General features: G+C 35.4%; 2 protein-coding genes across 2 annotated transcripts in view; both read right to left on the bottom strand.

Moving 5' to 3' along the window:
• Positions 1-18388, bottom strand: part of LOC131165728 (ricin-like) — a 630504-nt gene that overhangs the window by 31392 nt on the left and 580724 nt on the right. The window lies entirely within an intron of this gene.
• On the bottom strand, positions 82-535 carry LOC131166599 (beta-galactoside-specific lectin 3-like). Its single transcript, XM_058125186.1, has 2 exons — positions 348-535; positions 82-250 (listed from the first exon to the last, which is right to left on the bottom strand). The coding sequence occupies exons 1-2, from the start codon at positions 533-535 to the stop codon at positions 82-84; spliced, it is 357 nt and encodes a 118-aa protein (XP_057981169.1).

Genomic DNA, 18388 nt, shown 5'->3' with positions numbered 1-18388 from the left:
TTTTCCCTAGATGATGGCATTTATTTTGGTGGATGCCTTAAGATGCGTTCTACCTAGTTGGGTACACCAAGAGAGCAGAGATTAGCTAGAGCAATGAGAACCACATTTGGTTAGGGTTTCCCGTGGGCTCAAGATAATTATTTCATGAACACTTGGATCTTGTTTGTTCACGTCCATCACCAATCCATTCTTCAAGTTCAGAATGGTGCCATCGTTCGTAAGCATCCTGCGTTCACCAGACGATCCTTGGCTACAGGAGAGAATGGGAACAGTGGTTCCCGCAGAGTCATCACTGCATGTGAGCCATTTGAACTGGTTTTGCTTGATTGATATCGCATTCCACCAACCGGACAATATCTCCGTTTGCTTGCATGCAAAGATCATCTAACCCAATAATATAATATAATGCGCGTAACAAAAGGTTCTGCACATTTACTGGCAATCCAACCTTCAGTGGTGGCATAGATATGATAGTGGTGTGCATGGTCATTGTGGTGCCACTGCCACTATTCCCTGAAGCCACGCCCAAGGCCATCTTTGAATGGGTATTGACGATTCACCCATTACCCCATACTTCCCAGTAGGTCGCATCAGCAACAGCAGTGGCACAATTATATGTATATATATATACGAAAAAATAAAACAGATAGTCCGGTGCACAAAGCTCCCGCGTATACGGGGTCCGGAAAAGGGACGGACCACAATATATATTCATTATTATTATTTAAATTATAATTTTATTATGGCATGACACATCCTAAAGATATACTATAATTTAATTTTTTTTTCTTTTCTTCAAGTAAATAAGATCATTTTATGACTCAAATTCAATTTTTTTACGCTTTCCGATGTTATTTTTCTTTTTTTAAATTGTATAATTTTAAATAAATAACAGGCAAAAAAATGCATTCATCTCTTAAATAAGAAATTAAGGAGAGAAAAGCTTAATTTGGAAAAGAATAATTAATTACGACTTATTTATTTATTTATTTATTACATAGGAACTCCAGCCACCAACGAGCCCTTCGGACCCCCTGGTGCAGCACCAAAACATTGTTTCTTATATAGATTTCAAAGGGTTTATGTATTCGATTTATATTGAAGCAATCGATTCTTACAGATAAATTAACTATTTATTAAAAAAATTATTCATTATTATGAGTGTTAAAATAAATTAAGAAATCTTGTTTATCATTATCATTGTTCAAAAGGTTACAATTAATATGAGTAAAATCCTTATACAAGCTCCTACTTGCACTAATAATAAAACTAATCTCATCATTCACAAACCATTCGGTTTGATGATGCTGTGCCCTGAATGGCTGAATTGTCCACTTTGTGGGCTATTTGAGCCCATGAGAGGCCCAATGAGAAAATCAAGTTAGTGCTTGGATCAATTTTGGGCCCGTGAAAGGCCCGATAAATAAAGCTTTGATCGAGTCAGTAATGAATCAGATTGGATGGTCTCGTTAGGACGGAGAATCCGGTTGGGCCTAAGAATTACGGCCCATGTCATCTTATGGGCTTTATAGTACTTTCACAAGGTTATTTCGCTGGTCGACGTCCTGGGTTTCGAGCCTGGAAGCCGAGGCCTTCTTCACCGAAAAAAAAAAAAAAACAATTTAAATTTTTCATTTTTTATTTTTAATTTTTCAAATAAAAAACAAGCTCATTGTTCTCAAATTTATAATGGCAGTATAAAATTATATTACATTTTTCTAAATCGATGGAAATCTATATCTAAATTTAAGATTAGAAATCTATGCTCTCAAATATTACCTTGGAGCATGTTTGGAAGTTGGAAAATATAAGAGAAAGGAAAGAAAAACATATATGAATATATTTTTCACGTTTGGTTATTAAGGAAAGTAAGAACGAAAAATAAAATATGTAATAAATAAATGAATACCCTGTAGGATGTTTAGAAGTCGGAAAATATGAGAGAAAGGAAAAAAACACATGAATATATTTTTCATGTTTGGTTATTAAGAAAAGTAAGAAAGAAAATAAAATCTGTATAATATTTTATTGTTCTTAATTTTCAATCATGTTGCAACATATTTTCATTTTTAATACTATTTGATATAGAAAGAAAATATAATGGAAAATATATTTCTTTCTTATTTTCTTTTCCTTTCTTGAAACAAAATCGTTTATCCAAATAAGGCCTTAAGAAATTTGAAAAAAAAAAAAAATCAGACTTTTTAGTAAATATGAAAAAAAATAAAAAATAAAATGATATATATATATATATATATCATTTTTGTGAATGCTATTGTTAGCATAATTCTTGGGTATGGCCAAGAAGATTATCAGTTAAAGAGTGAAAGATTTTAAGGGGTCTTTGAATTTTACTACTAATATTGAGAATATTGATGAAATAAGCTGATGGCTATCAATCAAGTTAGGAAAGTATCAGAGAAAAGAATAATGGTATTTTCTGATCAGAAATTATTGTGATTGGAGCTATAAAATGTATGGAAGTTCAACTGAGTCAAAAAATCTCAACCCGCCCTTTTGTTATTTTTTTTTTGAAAAAAATGTGCTATGCTGAAGTTGGTTTATAAAAGTACACACATCAAGTTGCCCTCAACCGTGGTTCAGGTGGTAAGCTCAAAGTATGATTAAATGATCAGAGTTCAAGTCTTGAGAGTTACGACTTTGAACCTGAGATAATGCATTGATATTTAAGTAGAAAATGATAAGAATGGCCAGACACATTATTCGGATGGATTAGTTGAGTGTCCAAAGGATCTCGAATACTATCATTTAAAAATATATATATATATAAAGAAAGACACCAAACTAAAGTTAAAGGGAGCTTTAAGACGCTGTGCAGTGCTGCTGTTTATCATTCTTGGAGAGCTAGGAACTCTTTTATTTTTTAAGCACTGAAGTTTACCTTGCTCTGGTAAAGCTGTGTAGGAAATAAAGCTAATTTATAACAAAAAATACTATTCCTTCTCACAGTATAAAATTAATAAAGTAGCATTTGAAAATATGAATTTTAGAATTTAATTTGGATTTGTATAGATATGGTTAAGACTCAATTGAATTTAAATGTGTATAAATTTTAAATCCAAAATTCATACTTCTAAACAGTGGAGGAGTTTTTGGCAAAATGTTATCATCTAAATATGGTCAAGATCACCCAAGTTTCAAAAGCCCTATAATTGTCTTAACAAACTAGAAACTAGAAACTGCAAAGGTTGGTTCTGCAAAGTTGGTGAAGGATGTTTAAGTTTCACCTGTTAATTAAACCAAAAGAGCATGAGAGAGAGAGAGAGAGAGAGAGAGAGAGAGAGAGATAGAGGTGACAGGGGTGATGGGAACAGAGTGGGGCCATCCAAATATCTGATGCCACACTCTATCATCATGAGATTTAGAAGACTTTTGAAATTGATTGAAAGGCCATGATTATTGCATAGAATTCAGTTTACATATGCTTGCCTTTGCCCCTCTCACTTATTGCTTCAAATTGTTCTTTCTCTCTTTTTTTTGGGGGAGAGTATAATGACCCCTTAGAATGTTAAGTATGAAATGATGAGAATGTCGGATCCGTAGTGACCTTTTCTTCTTTCTTGTTTTTGAAATTGCAAAATTGTTTAGGCTTAGGTGGAGGAGGAGGCGTTTGGTGCTATTTATTCTTATAACCCATATGCGAGACTAATTTCTAGCTCTCACTGATTCAGGTCATCCACTCATTTTCTTATAAAATTAATTGGAGTTGTCTCAATGCTTGGACAGCTATTCTACAAAAATTAAAATTTGTACAAGTGAGAAAGCGAAATTATACTATAGGGGATGGTGCTCTACTGTATTGTCTTTGCATGGAGCCCTTGGTGCTTCTCATCATGGAAACATCACATGAGGATAAAACACTCCACCCCCACCTCTCCCCTCTCTGTACACCACACCTGCAGCTGCAATCTGCACCATTCCCCCTTTTCTCTAGGGCTTAAAAAGGGTTTCAGAGAGGAAAAGAGGGAAGGAACTAGGGGGAGCACAGCTTCTTTGTGTCCACTAGATTTTTTTATTTTTTTATTCTTCTCTTTTCTTTGTTCTTGTCTGGGGTAATGAGGAAGGACCAAACCCAAAATCATTAAAGTGAACTAAAAGTTGTGTTCATACTCTTTTTGGTTTTTTTTTTTAACCAATGGAGGTCTTGTTTGTTTATATATGTGGGAGATTCTTAATGTATGTACACACATACATATGTATATACTAATATATATGCACATTGAAATTCAAAATGACATATTTTGAAATCTTATTTTAGATAGTTATCTATTTTATTGGAAGGCCGCTTTAACAATACGATGGAGATAACTCAATCCCTATCATAAACTCTTTCAAATTTAGAAAATTGTATACTTGAAAGTTAGAATATTCTTAGGAGCGGGGATTTATTCTGATAGTCTCGTTGAAAATCTAAATGTTTACTTATATGAAGCAATTTATATATCTATTACAGAAAAAAAAATTAAAAAATTATTTTCAATACAATGGTATTCGAAACCTTTTGGGTATTCAACTAATAAGAAGTCCTCTTTTCCCGTTTCCACTTTCAACTTGGACACTCATATTCTCAATTGAAAATTGTATCACTCAAATCGTACTAGAACTCTATAAGGCATAGTTTGACCATCTATTACTTTTTTAAAGGACATTTTAAAAAGGAGCAAATAAAAAGAATTTTTTTTTTTTTATATTGTTTTAAAAATGTTTAGCTCTCTTGTTTTAAAAAGTTAGTTTTTAGTATTTAGTTAAAAAGTTGTACGCTTGTTAAAAGTATTTAAAATGACTAAAATAGATATGCATTTTTAAAAAATATAATTAATGCATTGACAATTTTGTAATATTCGAAAAAAATTAAGGACAACAATGAAATTGAATAATTGTTAAAGAAAAATTAATTAATTTTTAACTTTTAAAATTTCAAATATATGACTTTCAAAAGCTCATTAAAAAAAATTTAAAAGTTGGCTTTTAAAAATTGAAAAAGTTATTTATCAAACACATTCGGTCAGATTTTTGCTTTTAAAAATTAGAAATTTATGACAAAAAATGAAGGCCAAACTCACCCTTAACATCCTTGAGTTTACCGACATCTTTGACAAACTTTCCTATTCTTTTTCCTAAATAATTAGTATTATTATTAAGATAAGATAATATAAAATGGGAATGAAATTGTCATTTCAGATTGGTATTGGCGCAGATAATAAATATTAGTTTAGCAATGATGATTGGGTACAGAGGAAGTCACTTACATTTGAGACTTCAATTCAATGCAATAATATAACTAGTCCATATATATATATATATATATATATATATATATACACACACACACACACTGTTCATGTCGCCAGCTTGAATTAATCATGGCCTGTTAGGAATCCATGTTGGACATACATGAACAGTGATAGTGTCAGTGCCAGGTTCAATGAGTTTAGTTTGGGCCTAACCTCAACGTTAAATGCGGAAAGAATATGCGAAAGCAATAAGGTGCAGCAGCAGGGTGAAGGGAAGAACTGAGAACAGGTGCTGCACTGGGGGAATTCAAAAGTTAGATATTCGGTGATTCAAGAAAGTGGGGTTCTGTTCACGAGGAATGATGATGATACATCATACGTGGGTGAAGTAAATTGAAGGGGCAAACAGTGGCAATAGTTCAAAATAGAAGCAGGGGGTTGGACCTGCGGGGCAAGGGGTGGTGCCTGCGGCCTGCCAGCCTGCTGCCACTTGGGATTTCCAAATTAATAAGCTTCTCAATGGCTTGGCAAGCTAATTAATGCATGACTACCGTCAACGCTATAATGCGAGAATTTGAATAAGCTTCTCTCTCTCTCATATTATATTCTTTTCCATTCATATTTATTAATCCAAATTTGTAATCCCAATCTCTAATGATTGGAATGTACCCTAGCACATATTCTTTCCACACATTCAAGTCTCTTGTACAGAGTGGCTGAATGCCAATGCGCACCGAAAATCACAAGTCGAATCGGAACGTACAATGCAAGTAATCAACAATAAATATGCGGAAACACAAACACACAAACGTAATTAACAAAGTAATAAAATATACGATACAAGAATTTATGTGGTTCAGCAATGTGTCTACATCCATGAGAGCAAGCGGCTGATTTTCACTATCAATCGTCAAAAGCTTACATCAAGTGTTACAAATATAGTTTATATATCAATCCTATACGTGCAAAAGATTTAGACTGTATCTAAAACATTTATGTAGCAATTCTTAGAGAAAAATCCTCTAAAATCTCCCAATCTACTAATCTCTCGATTCAAAATCCGTGATCTGTGCCGAACGAAATCGTCGATAGTTTTAGCAAATTGTCAACGGTTTAATATCGAGAGTTGTTCCCTTACAGACTAAAATTGTTGTGACAAGTTTTGTTAACATATCTGCTCCATTATCAGACGTGTGAACTTTCTTAAGTAAAAGTTCATCTGAAGTAATCAATTCCCTGATTCTGTGAAACCGCACATCAATGTGATTTGTCCTCACATGATACATTTGACTTACACCAAATAGATGACATTCTGACTATCACACTGCAGTTGAACTCCACCTTACTAGATACCCAGCTCCTTCACCAACCTTGTAAGCGACAATGCTTCCTTGGTAGCCTCAGCCACTGTCATGTGCTCTGATTAAGCAGTAGATAAAGCAATGAGTGATTGCACAAGGGTGAATCCTCCCACAAGGGTGAATAATTATCCTATGGTAGACCTTTTATTATCCAAGTCTCCTGCGTAGTCAGCATTGTAACGTCCCAAAAATAATTATTACAGGAAGATGTAGTTGTAACAACCTGATTTTTTTTTTTTATATACCATAAAATCATAATACTTTGATAACCTGAATAAAATTTCTAACGTCATCCTGACCCAATTGGGGGCATGGAAGCCTAAACATCCATAAAATTTCCTATGTAGCGGTAAATAAAAAAAACATACATTCACATGTACAATACCAGAGTTTTAGTATCCCCAAAATATACATACAACATGAACATTCCCAAAAATCCTCCATCTGATCTCCTAGGTACCATTCAAAAATGCATCCTTCCCAAAAATACTCACCCTACAAACAGGGCAGTACAAGGTCTCCTCTATCTCGGTGCCTGATCTGTAGGCCTACCTGGATCGCCTGAAAAGTGGTAAATTACTAGGATGAGACATATCTCAGTAAGGTGAAATATGCTATTACCAGAGTGCGGCAAATGAGTTACACACGCGCGCGCGCAAGCATACACACACACACACACAGATATATATATATATATATATATATATTATAGCGATATAAATTCTGAAATTGAGTTAACTAATAAAACAATTTATATTGCAACTCACACCTATATAGTTTAAGATATAACTGTGTTAACTGAACTTCCTACTTATTCATACTGCTAATACTATAATATATCTGATGTTTAAATAACTGTTATAATACCCTGAAAAACTGTACGTCATGATTTAACCCCTCATGACAAGGTTGTGCAGCCTGTAGGCTGAACTTAACACTGGTTGGCTGACTAGGGTAAGTCAACTGAACTCCGAAAGTCAGATCGGCTCCTCAACCTTAACTGACGGGGAGCCTGTCCACAACATTGATACGATCGACTACTGAAAAATTCACATACTATCTGAGTTATATGTGGTTGCATTTTGAACTGAAATAGCAATGGTACCGTGCTCTGCTGACTGAATCTGACTGAATAATTCATCAAGGCCTAATACTATATAATACTGATATTTATAATTATCTTACTATTTTTACCATGATTTGGGAATAACCATGATACTGTAAAACTGACATGAATAATCTGAATTTTTGAATAGCTGACTGAATATCTAAATATCTGTATATCTGAATATTTGACTGAATATCTAAATATCATGGTTCTGAAGTCATGGTAACCTGAAAATGTTATAAATCATGTTTCTGAATATTATGTAAATTGTTTATCTATATGTATATTGGGAATTTCATAATATTTTAAGAACTGTATAAATTCTGTACGGAATAAATATAAACTCATGCCACACACCAAATAAAAATCATGTATTAAAAATATGTATAAATCTATATTCTGACATATTCAAAATCACACCCTGTACTCATATTCAAATATTATAATTGATACTGATAAAAATTCCTGAATTTGCTAGAATAGCATATTTCCCTTACCTGACTTACTGAGAAACCCACAAACTAACCAAACCTTCACCTGCAATTTTCCCAGCACAACACCCTGAAATTTACATTTTTCCCAACAAAAGTTCAGTATTATCTTACCTAATATATTCTCCTCGGTCCAAAAACACTAAATGCCTTATAAAACTTAAAATACCCAACTTACCAAAATTTTGGGATAGTACCCAAATTGGTCTAACCAACGATCTACTCCAATAGACTTGAAAAGAATCTTCCCAGGAGTAGCGTGTCGGCTTCCGATTGTCGAACCGGCGGAGAACCGGGCCAAAAATCTAACGAGGAGTGGAGGATGAAGTTTTAGAGAGAGAAGAGGAGTTGCATGCAAAATTGCTCGCTAAAATCCGAGTTTGAGCTATTTATACAACTGGCTTAGTCGACGAGACATGTCATTTCATTGACGAGGCCAAGAAGGGAGTTCACCGACAAACACATAACCTTCATTGATGAATTTCAGGCCCTGAAATTACCCCTCTCGGTAATCATTCGTCGATGGGACATGTGGCATGTGACGAATCCAATAGGGAGTTCGTCGATGAAACTGGAGGGTTCGCCGACGAACCCTGCTTTTCCCCCTTTTTTAATTTCCTTTCTCCTCTTTCCTTTATTATTATTTGCTATAATTTTCCAGATTTCTACATTCTCTTGTCCTTATAAAAATTTCGTCCTCGAAATTTACTATCTGTATTGAACACTATCCTTTGAGGAAAATGACTACTTATTTTATTACTTACCCTCACTTATGGCGGAAGAATACTGTGGTTATATTCAAGGTCCTGGGAGATTACAAATACACATAAAATAAAATTTTCCCACGACCAAAACACTATCTACTAACAGAAACTATTATATATACTGACTATCCTATACAAAAGAAATTAAACATACGTACCTGCATCTTTTCCTTATTATTTGTTAATCCCCGATGAAAAGGTGCAGGTATTTCTGTCATATTTCTTCTTCAAGTTCCCAAGAAGCTTCTTCCATCGCGTGATTTCTCCATAGGAATTTTACTAATGGTATTCTAGACAAAGTTGGTGGCAGAGCTAGCCTATAGGCAACTGACCCCACTCTCTCAAGTATCTCGAATGGGCTAATGTACCTAGGGTTCAGTTTACCCTTTTTCTTAAATCTCATAATTCCTTTCAGTGGAGATACCTTCAAAAATACCCGATCTCCCATATCAAACTCTAACTCCCGTCAGCGAGTATTTGCGTAACTTTTCTACCAACTCTGAGCTGCACTAATTTTGTCTTTAATTAGTCATACTTTACCGTATACTTGTTGCACCAATTTTGGTCCCAAAACTCGCCTCTCACCCACTTCATCCCAGTACACTGGAGAACGACACCTCCTACCATATAATGCCTCGTATGGTGTTATGCTGTGATGCTGGCCTGATAGCTATTATTATATGCGGATTCCACCAACGGCAGATATTGGGTCCAGCTACCCCCTAAAATTCAGCACGCAAGCTCGTAACATATCCTCAAGTATCTAAATCATTCTCTCAGTCTACCCATCAGTCTGAGGATGAAAAGTTGTGCTGAATGTTAACTGTGTTCACATAGCTTCCTGAAAGCTCCTCCAAAACCGTGATGTAAATTGGGGATCTCGATTTGAGACTATAGATATCGGCACACCGTAGGCACAAACTACCTCCTGACTATATAGCTCTGCTAGCCTGTCTATAAAATAACTAAATTTAATAGGGATAAAGTGAGCGGTCTTTGTCAGTCAATCTATGACCACCCAAAGAGCATTCTGTCCCTGTCGCGCTGACAATAGCCCTGCCACGAAATCCATAGAGACGTGGTCCCATTTCCACTCAGGGATGTAGAGTGGCTGCAATTGTCCCGCGAGTCTCTTTTGCTCAACCTTTATCTGCTGACACGTCAAACACTGCTTCATAAAATTCAGCAATATCATTCTTTATGCCGCTCCACCAGAAAGATTCCTATAAATCCCGATACATTTTTGTACTACCTGGATGCACGGTGTATAGGGATCTGTGTGCCTATTCTAAAACAGACATCCTAATCTCAGTATCTGCAGGAACACATAGTCTGGTACGGAACCGTAGGGCTCCGTCATCTGATATGCTGAAATCCTTCTCCTATTCGTCTTACACTTTCTCTATCAACTCTACTAATTCTACGACATTTTTCTAAACGACTTTAATTCTTTCTTGCAAAGTAGGTTATACCACCAGGTTGGCAATGAAAGCATGGTGATCCCCCTTTATTAGCTCTATGCCTAACCTCTCCAAATCCATCTGGATAGGGTACTGAATCTCCACTGCTAACACTGTTGCTCTTGCTGTTTTTCTGCTCAGTGCATCAGCCACTACGTTTGCTTTCCCTAGATGATAACTGATAATATAATCATAATCCTTGATAAGCTCTAACCATATTCTCTGTCGCATATTCAAACTTTTTTAGGTGAATAAGTACTTTAATCTTTTATGATCAGTGAAAATCTCACATTTCCCACCATAAAGATAGTGCCTCTAGATTTTCAAAGCATACACCACTGCTGCTAATTATAGATCATGCATATGGTAGTTTTTCTCATATTCTTTAAGTTTTCTGGACGCATTAGCAATGACTCTCCTGTGCTACATCAACACGCACCCGAGCCCACTCTGTGATGCATCACTGTATATGACAAAACCATCCTCTCCTGATGGAATAACTAAAACTAGGGCGGTGACCAACCGCTGCTTCAACTCCTAAAAGTTCTGCTCACATTCTTCAGACCATTCAAACCTCGTATTCTTTCTCGTGAGCCGTGTTAAGGGACCTGATAGTTTGGAAAAACCATCTACAAAGCGCCGGTAATACTTTGCCAAACCTAGAAAGCTCTTGACCTCCTAAACATTTCTCAACCTTACCCAATCTACCATTGCCTTTATCTTGCCTGGGTCAACATATATACCATCTTAGGAGATCACATGCCCCAGAAAGGTAACCTGTCTCAACCAGAATTCACATTGCTTGTATTTCGCATATATCTTTCTTTCCCTTAATACCTACAACACCAGCCTCAAATGATGCTTATGTTCCTCAAAGCTCTTTGAGTAGACCAATATATCATCTATAAAAGCCACAAAAAACTGATCTAGAAACTGATGGAACACCTGATTCATCAGGTCTATAAACGCTGTCGGTGCATTCGTTAGACCAAACGGCATAACGAGAAACTCGTAGTGCCCATATGTAGTTTTAAAAGTTGTCTTCGAGACGTTATCTGCTTTAACTTTCACCTGATGATAACTTGACCTGAGGTTGATCTTAGAGTAGACTCGAGTCCCCTGGAGCTGATTAAATAGATCATCAATTCTGGGAAGAAGATATTTATTCTTAATCAATGCACATCCACATGGTCCTATCTTTCTTTTTCACGAACAAGACTGGCGCTCCCTAGGGTGACACACAAAGTTTGATAAAACCTTTATCTAATAACTTCTGTAGCTGGTCTTTCAATTTTTTTAATTCAGCTAGAGTCATTATGTAAGGCGCTTTGGATATCGGTGCCATCCCTAGAAGTAGATCAATTACAAATTTTACCTCCCGATTGTAAGTCAGGTAACTCCTATGGAAAGACATCTGAAAATTCTCTAACCACTAAAATGTAGGCCTATTTCAGTTCCTCTTTTGGTAGCTCCTTTATGTAAGCAACATATCCCTAACAACCATCTTGAAGTAGCTTCCTCACCTGAATAGCTAACACCAACTGTGGCGAGGCGCGCACATGCGACCCCAAAAATCTGAATTCTTGCTCTCCCTTGGGTATGAAGATCACCTCTTTCTGATGACAATCAATATTGGCATAATTAGCTGTCTGCCAATCCATACCCAAAATAAACTGAACTGTATAAACTATAATATTTGTATGTTATGGTTCTGAAATCTGAATATCATGGTACTGTGGAAACTAAATATCATAATTGTGTATAACCGTGTAAACTATAATTCTGTAAAACACTGTATAGTCATAGCTCTATAAATAAAATTATATAATTTGTATATCGTGATTCTGTAAAAACTATATAATCGTAGTTCTGTAAAAGCTGTGTAGAATTCTATACTATTCCAATATTCTCATGCCACACAATAATTAAAACTCATTCAATATAATCTGTAAAACTATATAATTTCTTACTCTGAATTATTCAAACTCTTACTCTGGAAACTCATAATCATATACTTTATTTTACTCGTAAAAATTTCTAATTTAACTGGCATAATATATTTCTCTTACCTAACTGACTGGGAGGCCTGACTCTAACTCTATCCTCACGCCCACAGCATATCAAACTCAGAATCCTGAAATGATGTATATTTCCTAATTCAATCAACCCGAACTCAGAATAATAACTATACTCGTATTTTCCCCAGGCTCATATATCTCATTTTATCCATGAAATTCTAAGTCATTAACTATTTATTAATTTTACCTGAGTTCCTAAGGAAACACCTACTGGGATCCTCAATCCATGCCTACAGTGTTTAGAACTCCAAACTCTGAAACCACATCAACCCCAATTTAATCAACTCAAACTCCAGTATATTAATATCTAATACATTTCCTGGGCTTAGAAATACCTAATCATCAAGTAAGTTCTAAAATAACCCACTTACCTTGATTTTGGGATGGTGCCCAAGAACCCCAAATCAGCAATATACTCTAGTTAATTTGTAGAGAATCTCCCCGAGATCATCGTGGTAACTTCAGATCGTTGAAACGGGAAAAAACGGAGCCGAATTGGAGGAGAGAAGGAGGGAAAGTTGAAACTTAGAGAGAGAAAATGAGAAAAACTTGAAACCCTCGTTGAAAATCTAATTTTTGCGTATATATAGATTGCTAGCCACGTGGCTTCATCAATGAGACACGTGTACTCGTCGACGAGTCGAAGAAGAGTGTTCGTCAGCGAAGATAATGAGTTCGTTGTCGAACCCTTAATGACCTAATTTTCTTGCTCTCAGTATCTTCTCGTCGATGAGACACGTGTACTTCGTTGACGAGATCTAGAAGAAAATTCGTCGATGAGAACCCTGGGTTCGTCAACGAATTCCTGCTGACACTCCTTAATATAACTCATTTTCCCTTATTTTCTTTTCCTTTATTATTTCATTATTATTATTTTTTTGGGTCTCTACATGCCACACAGTTTGAGTGATAATGCATATTATAATATTCTTCTGAAAATATGGATATAAATATCTTTAGGTTTTACTCAACTTAATAACCCAATTTTCGCAAAACATACATATATCATTCCCAAAGTATCCATTTTCATAAGTCTGTGTACTCAGGAAAACACATATATTATTTCAGAAATCACAGATTATAACTTAATTGGTTAAATTTCTAAAAATGTCTGACATAATCTATTCTCCTTACTTGTTTACCGAAAATGTGCTGTAGGGACCTTGAAACTATGCTTGCAGTGTTCAGAGCAGAAACCATGTATTCATATACCTTAATTTAATATGTTCAACTTTGGAATAACAATTACTATATCATTCCTAGGCTCTCATACCCCAGTTTAGTCGGTTAATCTTTAGAAACAACTGACATGATTCATTCTCTTTACCTTAATCCTGGAGTGGTGCTTAGGATCCCTAAACAACTAATCCACTTCGGTTAAACTACAGAGAATTGACGCCGGGATCCCGAAATGATGTTTTTCCTTTGATTTAGGCTAAAATCGGGTGAAAAATTGAAGAGAGAGAAAGGGAGTACCGCAGCCAAGGAGCGAGAGAGAGAGAGAGAGAGAGAGAGTTTTATTTTACCAAAAAAAAAAAAAAGACTTGAGTTCTATTTATAGGCCACTTATCTAGAGCAAAATCGTCGACAGTTTCTAGAAAACCATCGACAATTTGGTTTTTTTAACCAAACATATTTCTACTGTTTTACCTTTATCTAGCTGTGGTAACTTAAATCCATTGACGATTTTCTAAGCTTATCCAAAACCATCGACAGTTTGGTCTGTACCAATCCCATTTACTTTTTCTTAATTATTATTATTATTATTATTATTATTATTATTATTATTATTATTATTATTATTATTATTATTATTTGGGTCTTTACAGAGGTGGCTCTGCCTATTAAAGGAGTGGATAATGGAATCCTCAAGTGGTTTTCTTGAGGTAAGGACGTAGGCGGGTTGTAATGCCCCAACCTAGGTCTGCTAAGGAGCATTGCGTTTCTCCTCCACCTGTACCAGACAACAGGGGGCGGACCTTATTGGACTAATGACTGGGCCCACAGAACAACACGTGTGCTGTTTAGTGTGTTTTGTCATCACTCACATGCTTCCTAAGAAAACTTCTTAAAATGTCACCCATCCCAAGATTACTCCAAGTCAAACACGCTTACCCGTAAAACTCTTGTGGGAAGGCTCTTGAAAAGAAAGGTACACCTTGTTGATATGGGTAGTAACATCAATCCTTTTTAAGTTTTCTTCCACGGGGTATCACATTTTCCCCTACTTATAGAACGCAACGTCCTCGTTGCGAACCCACATTTCCAAACTTAGGCAATGTGAATCTCATCACACTTCTAGTTAGGTTGTAATAACCCGACCCTCTATGTGGGCCCGGAGTGCTACTAATCCATTCATTTACTTGATAATCCACATTTTAATATCATGTACGCAGCGTAAAACATAAATATAATCTCCCAACAAATATAATACCCAAGTTTTCTATTTCTATCCATAATCCATAATAACCATTCATCACTATATTCTCATATATACACATCTCCAAAAACATTCAGTAGTCACAAACACCAGTATGTTCCATAACCATCCATAAAATCCAGAAGACTTAAAACATAAACATAAAATATAACTTATATACATCCCAAAATATCATCAAAATATTTATACCCTTTATCTATTTATAACCCAAATATGCTATCAACCTTGAGCTCTCTAAACTCGATCACATGGTGGTCCTGCAAAAGATAATTTGTAATCGGGTGAGACACATCTCAGTAAGGGAAGAAACAATATATATTAAAACAGCGTGTGGTCAACATGAGATTTATAAATAACATTTTAATATCATTTGCAAACCATTAACATAAATTCTTGAAATCATTATCATTTTCTGATCCTATTCAAACACTTGCAAAATATTTACCCACGAGACTACTCAAAGATAAGGGCGATTATCCGCTCATATAAGTAGCACCCCTATGCTTTGATACATTAGGCAACCCAAAGGTCACAGCTGAAGCATACCAGGACAGTTACCTTACTCAGTAAGCCCTCAAGTGTTAGATTAATCTCGTACTCACACAGTTCATACAAAAGTTCACTAGCGAAGGCTCCCGAGAATAGGGAAATCTACCTGCCCATACAAATAGTTTCCATCTGCCCTAGTGCGTTATGCAGCCTACTGCTACATCTGATATTATTAGTGCACTCGCATTTCTCAGAAAGACCTCAGGCGAGGAGTTTGCATTGCCTTAATGTAACATGTTCTACTAGCATAAATACTTGATAATACCATAATACATTATTCAGTTTGTCGCTGTTCAACCATGCATAACTGTTCATGTTCATAACTTTAGCATTTCTTGGCATTTCACTTTACATAATCTTTCACCTTTTACATCGTTCACATTTCATATTTCATGACCATTTCATTCATATTTCCATTTCATTTCATTTTCATTTCATTCATTTGTACTACAACTCCTTTTATCTGCACATCAATTAGTCCACATAGATACGCGCTAAAATCTGCTAACACAGCTCCTTTTAGCTGTCATCAATTAGTCTACAGCTCCTTTCAGCTGTCATTGTATACATGGTTGCATTATCAAATAAAAGCAACATAGTCCTTATAACATTTCATTATCTATGCATTTCTTACATAGCCTGCATCTCATACATATAACATACGTTTACTTTGCATTACTATCCACTCATGCCACACAATTTTAACAATAAAAGTCATACAGTGCTTGTAAAAGAAGTCAACCAACATTTGACGTTTATATACTAAAAATATACCTTCATTTCTTACATAATTATCCTAAAAATATTTTACACTTTTATCAGTTCATTTTCACATATACGTAGCTAAATAAGCAGCCCTAAGCTCAGAAAACATAATTTAAATGGTTGGCATTTTATACTCACATGAAAACATATATACATATATATAACATAATCCATTTTCATTTAATTCATGAAAAGTTGATTTAATATATAAATTCCCCCTTACATGAATCCTTAAATTACACCAACAGGTATTCCAAACTAATATGCCTGTGATGCTTACCTGGACCTAGTTCAAAAATCATAGTTTCATTAAATAAGCCCCAAATAAACTACTATTTCTACATTTTCTCAACTTATAAACCTTAAATAAACTTATAATAACCCAAAAATACAATTCTTAATCTTTACCTCAACTTAGGAGCATTTCTCGAAAAGCTCAGTTTAGAAAACTGATATGCTAGATGTATAAAGAATCTTCCCTAGAACACTGTAGCGACCTTCGATCGTCGATTCAGGCTGAATCCGAGCTGAAAAGCTAGAGAGAAGGGAGAGGAGACGTTTTAGAGAGAGAAAGTTGAAAGAAAAATAATTTCCTTTGCGTGGAAGCCTCCCCAAACCTTCTTATACTCGTATTTGCCACGTGGACTCGTCAACGAGAAGATAGGACTCGTCGACGAACCACTGAAAAATACTCATCGACAAGGTCGTGAGTTCGTCGACGAGTTTCAGAACATCTCAAACCCTCTCGATTAATCCTCGTCAATGAGACATACATACTCGGCAATGAGGCTCACAAGATCTCTTGTCGACGAGAAAATCCTACTCATCGACGAGCACCTGCATGTTACCCCTTTTAAATTTCTTTTCCCTTTTTTCTATTCCCCCTTTTCCTTTTATTATCTTTCTTATTATTTTAAATAGTTAAAATTTTTCAGATCGTTACATGGGTAATTGCTCTGATACCATTTTGTAATGCCCCAACTTGGGTTTGTTAGGGAGCACTGCGTCTCTCCTCCTCCACCTAGACCAGACAATAAGAGGCGAGCCTTATCGGATTAATGACTGACCCCACAAACCAACACGTGTGATTTTCAGTATGTTTTGTCCTCACTCACACACTTCCTAAGAAGACTTTTTAGAAGGTCACCCATTCTAAGATTACTCCAAGTCAAGCATGCTTAACCATAGAGTTCTTATGAGAAGACTACTAAAAAGAAAGGTGCACCTTGTTAATATGGGTAGTTACATCAATCGTTTTTAAGTCTTTCTTCCATGGGGTATCACACGGGTATAACCGAACCTTGTAAAATCTGGATTTTATTCTCTCTTCCCTAATCTCTTTAATTTGAGCATATTTATATTTGTTCGTATTTGTTGTGATTATTGATTGCATATGCGTATTTAAATTACTTGCTCAAACCATGGTTAAAATTATTTAAGTATTTGCTTAAAATTTTTAAATACCCAATTCACCTCTATCTTAGGACTACACCATTTCTAACATCTTCATGTGCCGATCAAGGAGATGATCCTTTCACTGAGAGAAAAGACTGGTTTGAGCCAGTGCATGATCACGTATGAAGTTTATCGAAATCGTAGAGTCTCTATCTCATCACAATTAGCTACACGCACGTTTGCAATCGAAGAAACATCGTCGAGCAGTTTCACAAACGACAACCACACCAGCGATTCGAGCTACAAGATCATTCAAACTTCGATGATTTTCAAGAAATTGCTCTGAAATCAGGCTACGATGCTCAACTCCAAGAAATTGCTCACGATAATTCTCAATCACGAGCAATGATTCAAGCTACAGTATCATTCAGACTTTAATGATTCTCAAGATATTGCTTTGAAATCAGACTTCGATGTTCAGCTCCAAGAAATTGCTCACAGTGATTCTCAATGTATCTCTTTGCAATGAGAAAAGATTGCTTTGATACCATGATGAAAAGTGAATTCTACTGAAAAAGACGAAGAAGAAGAAGAAGAAAAAGAAGAAGAATAAAAAAAAAAAAGATTTATATTTGAATCTCTGAGAGAGAGAGAGATCTCCAAGAGAAAAAATGAGAGAAAATTTTTTACTATCTTTCTGTATATCGAAATACAAGAGCGGT

The sequence above is a fragment of the Malania oleifera genome, chromosome 10, assembly GCF_029873635.1.
Source record: "Malania oleifera isolate guangnan ecotype guangnan chromosome 10, ASM2987363v1, whole genome shotgun sequence".
NCBI classification, from domain to species: domain Eukaryota; kingdom Viridiplantae; phylum Streptophyta; class Magnoliopsida; order Santalales; family Ximeniaceae; genus Malania; species Malania oleifera.
This window is presented reverse-complemented; position numbering and strand designations above follow the sequence as displayed.

Coding starts and splice junctions, on each gene's coding strand:
- LOC131166599 (XM_058125186.1), bottom strand. CDS start 535: ATGGCCTTGGGCGTGGCTTCAGGGAATAGTGGCAGTGGCACCACAATG. Junction 251..347: donor GCAAACGGAGATATTGTCCG/GTTGGTGGAATG, acceptor TCTCTCCTGTAG/CCAAGGATCGTCTGGTGAAC.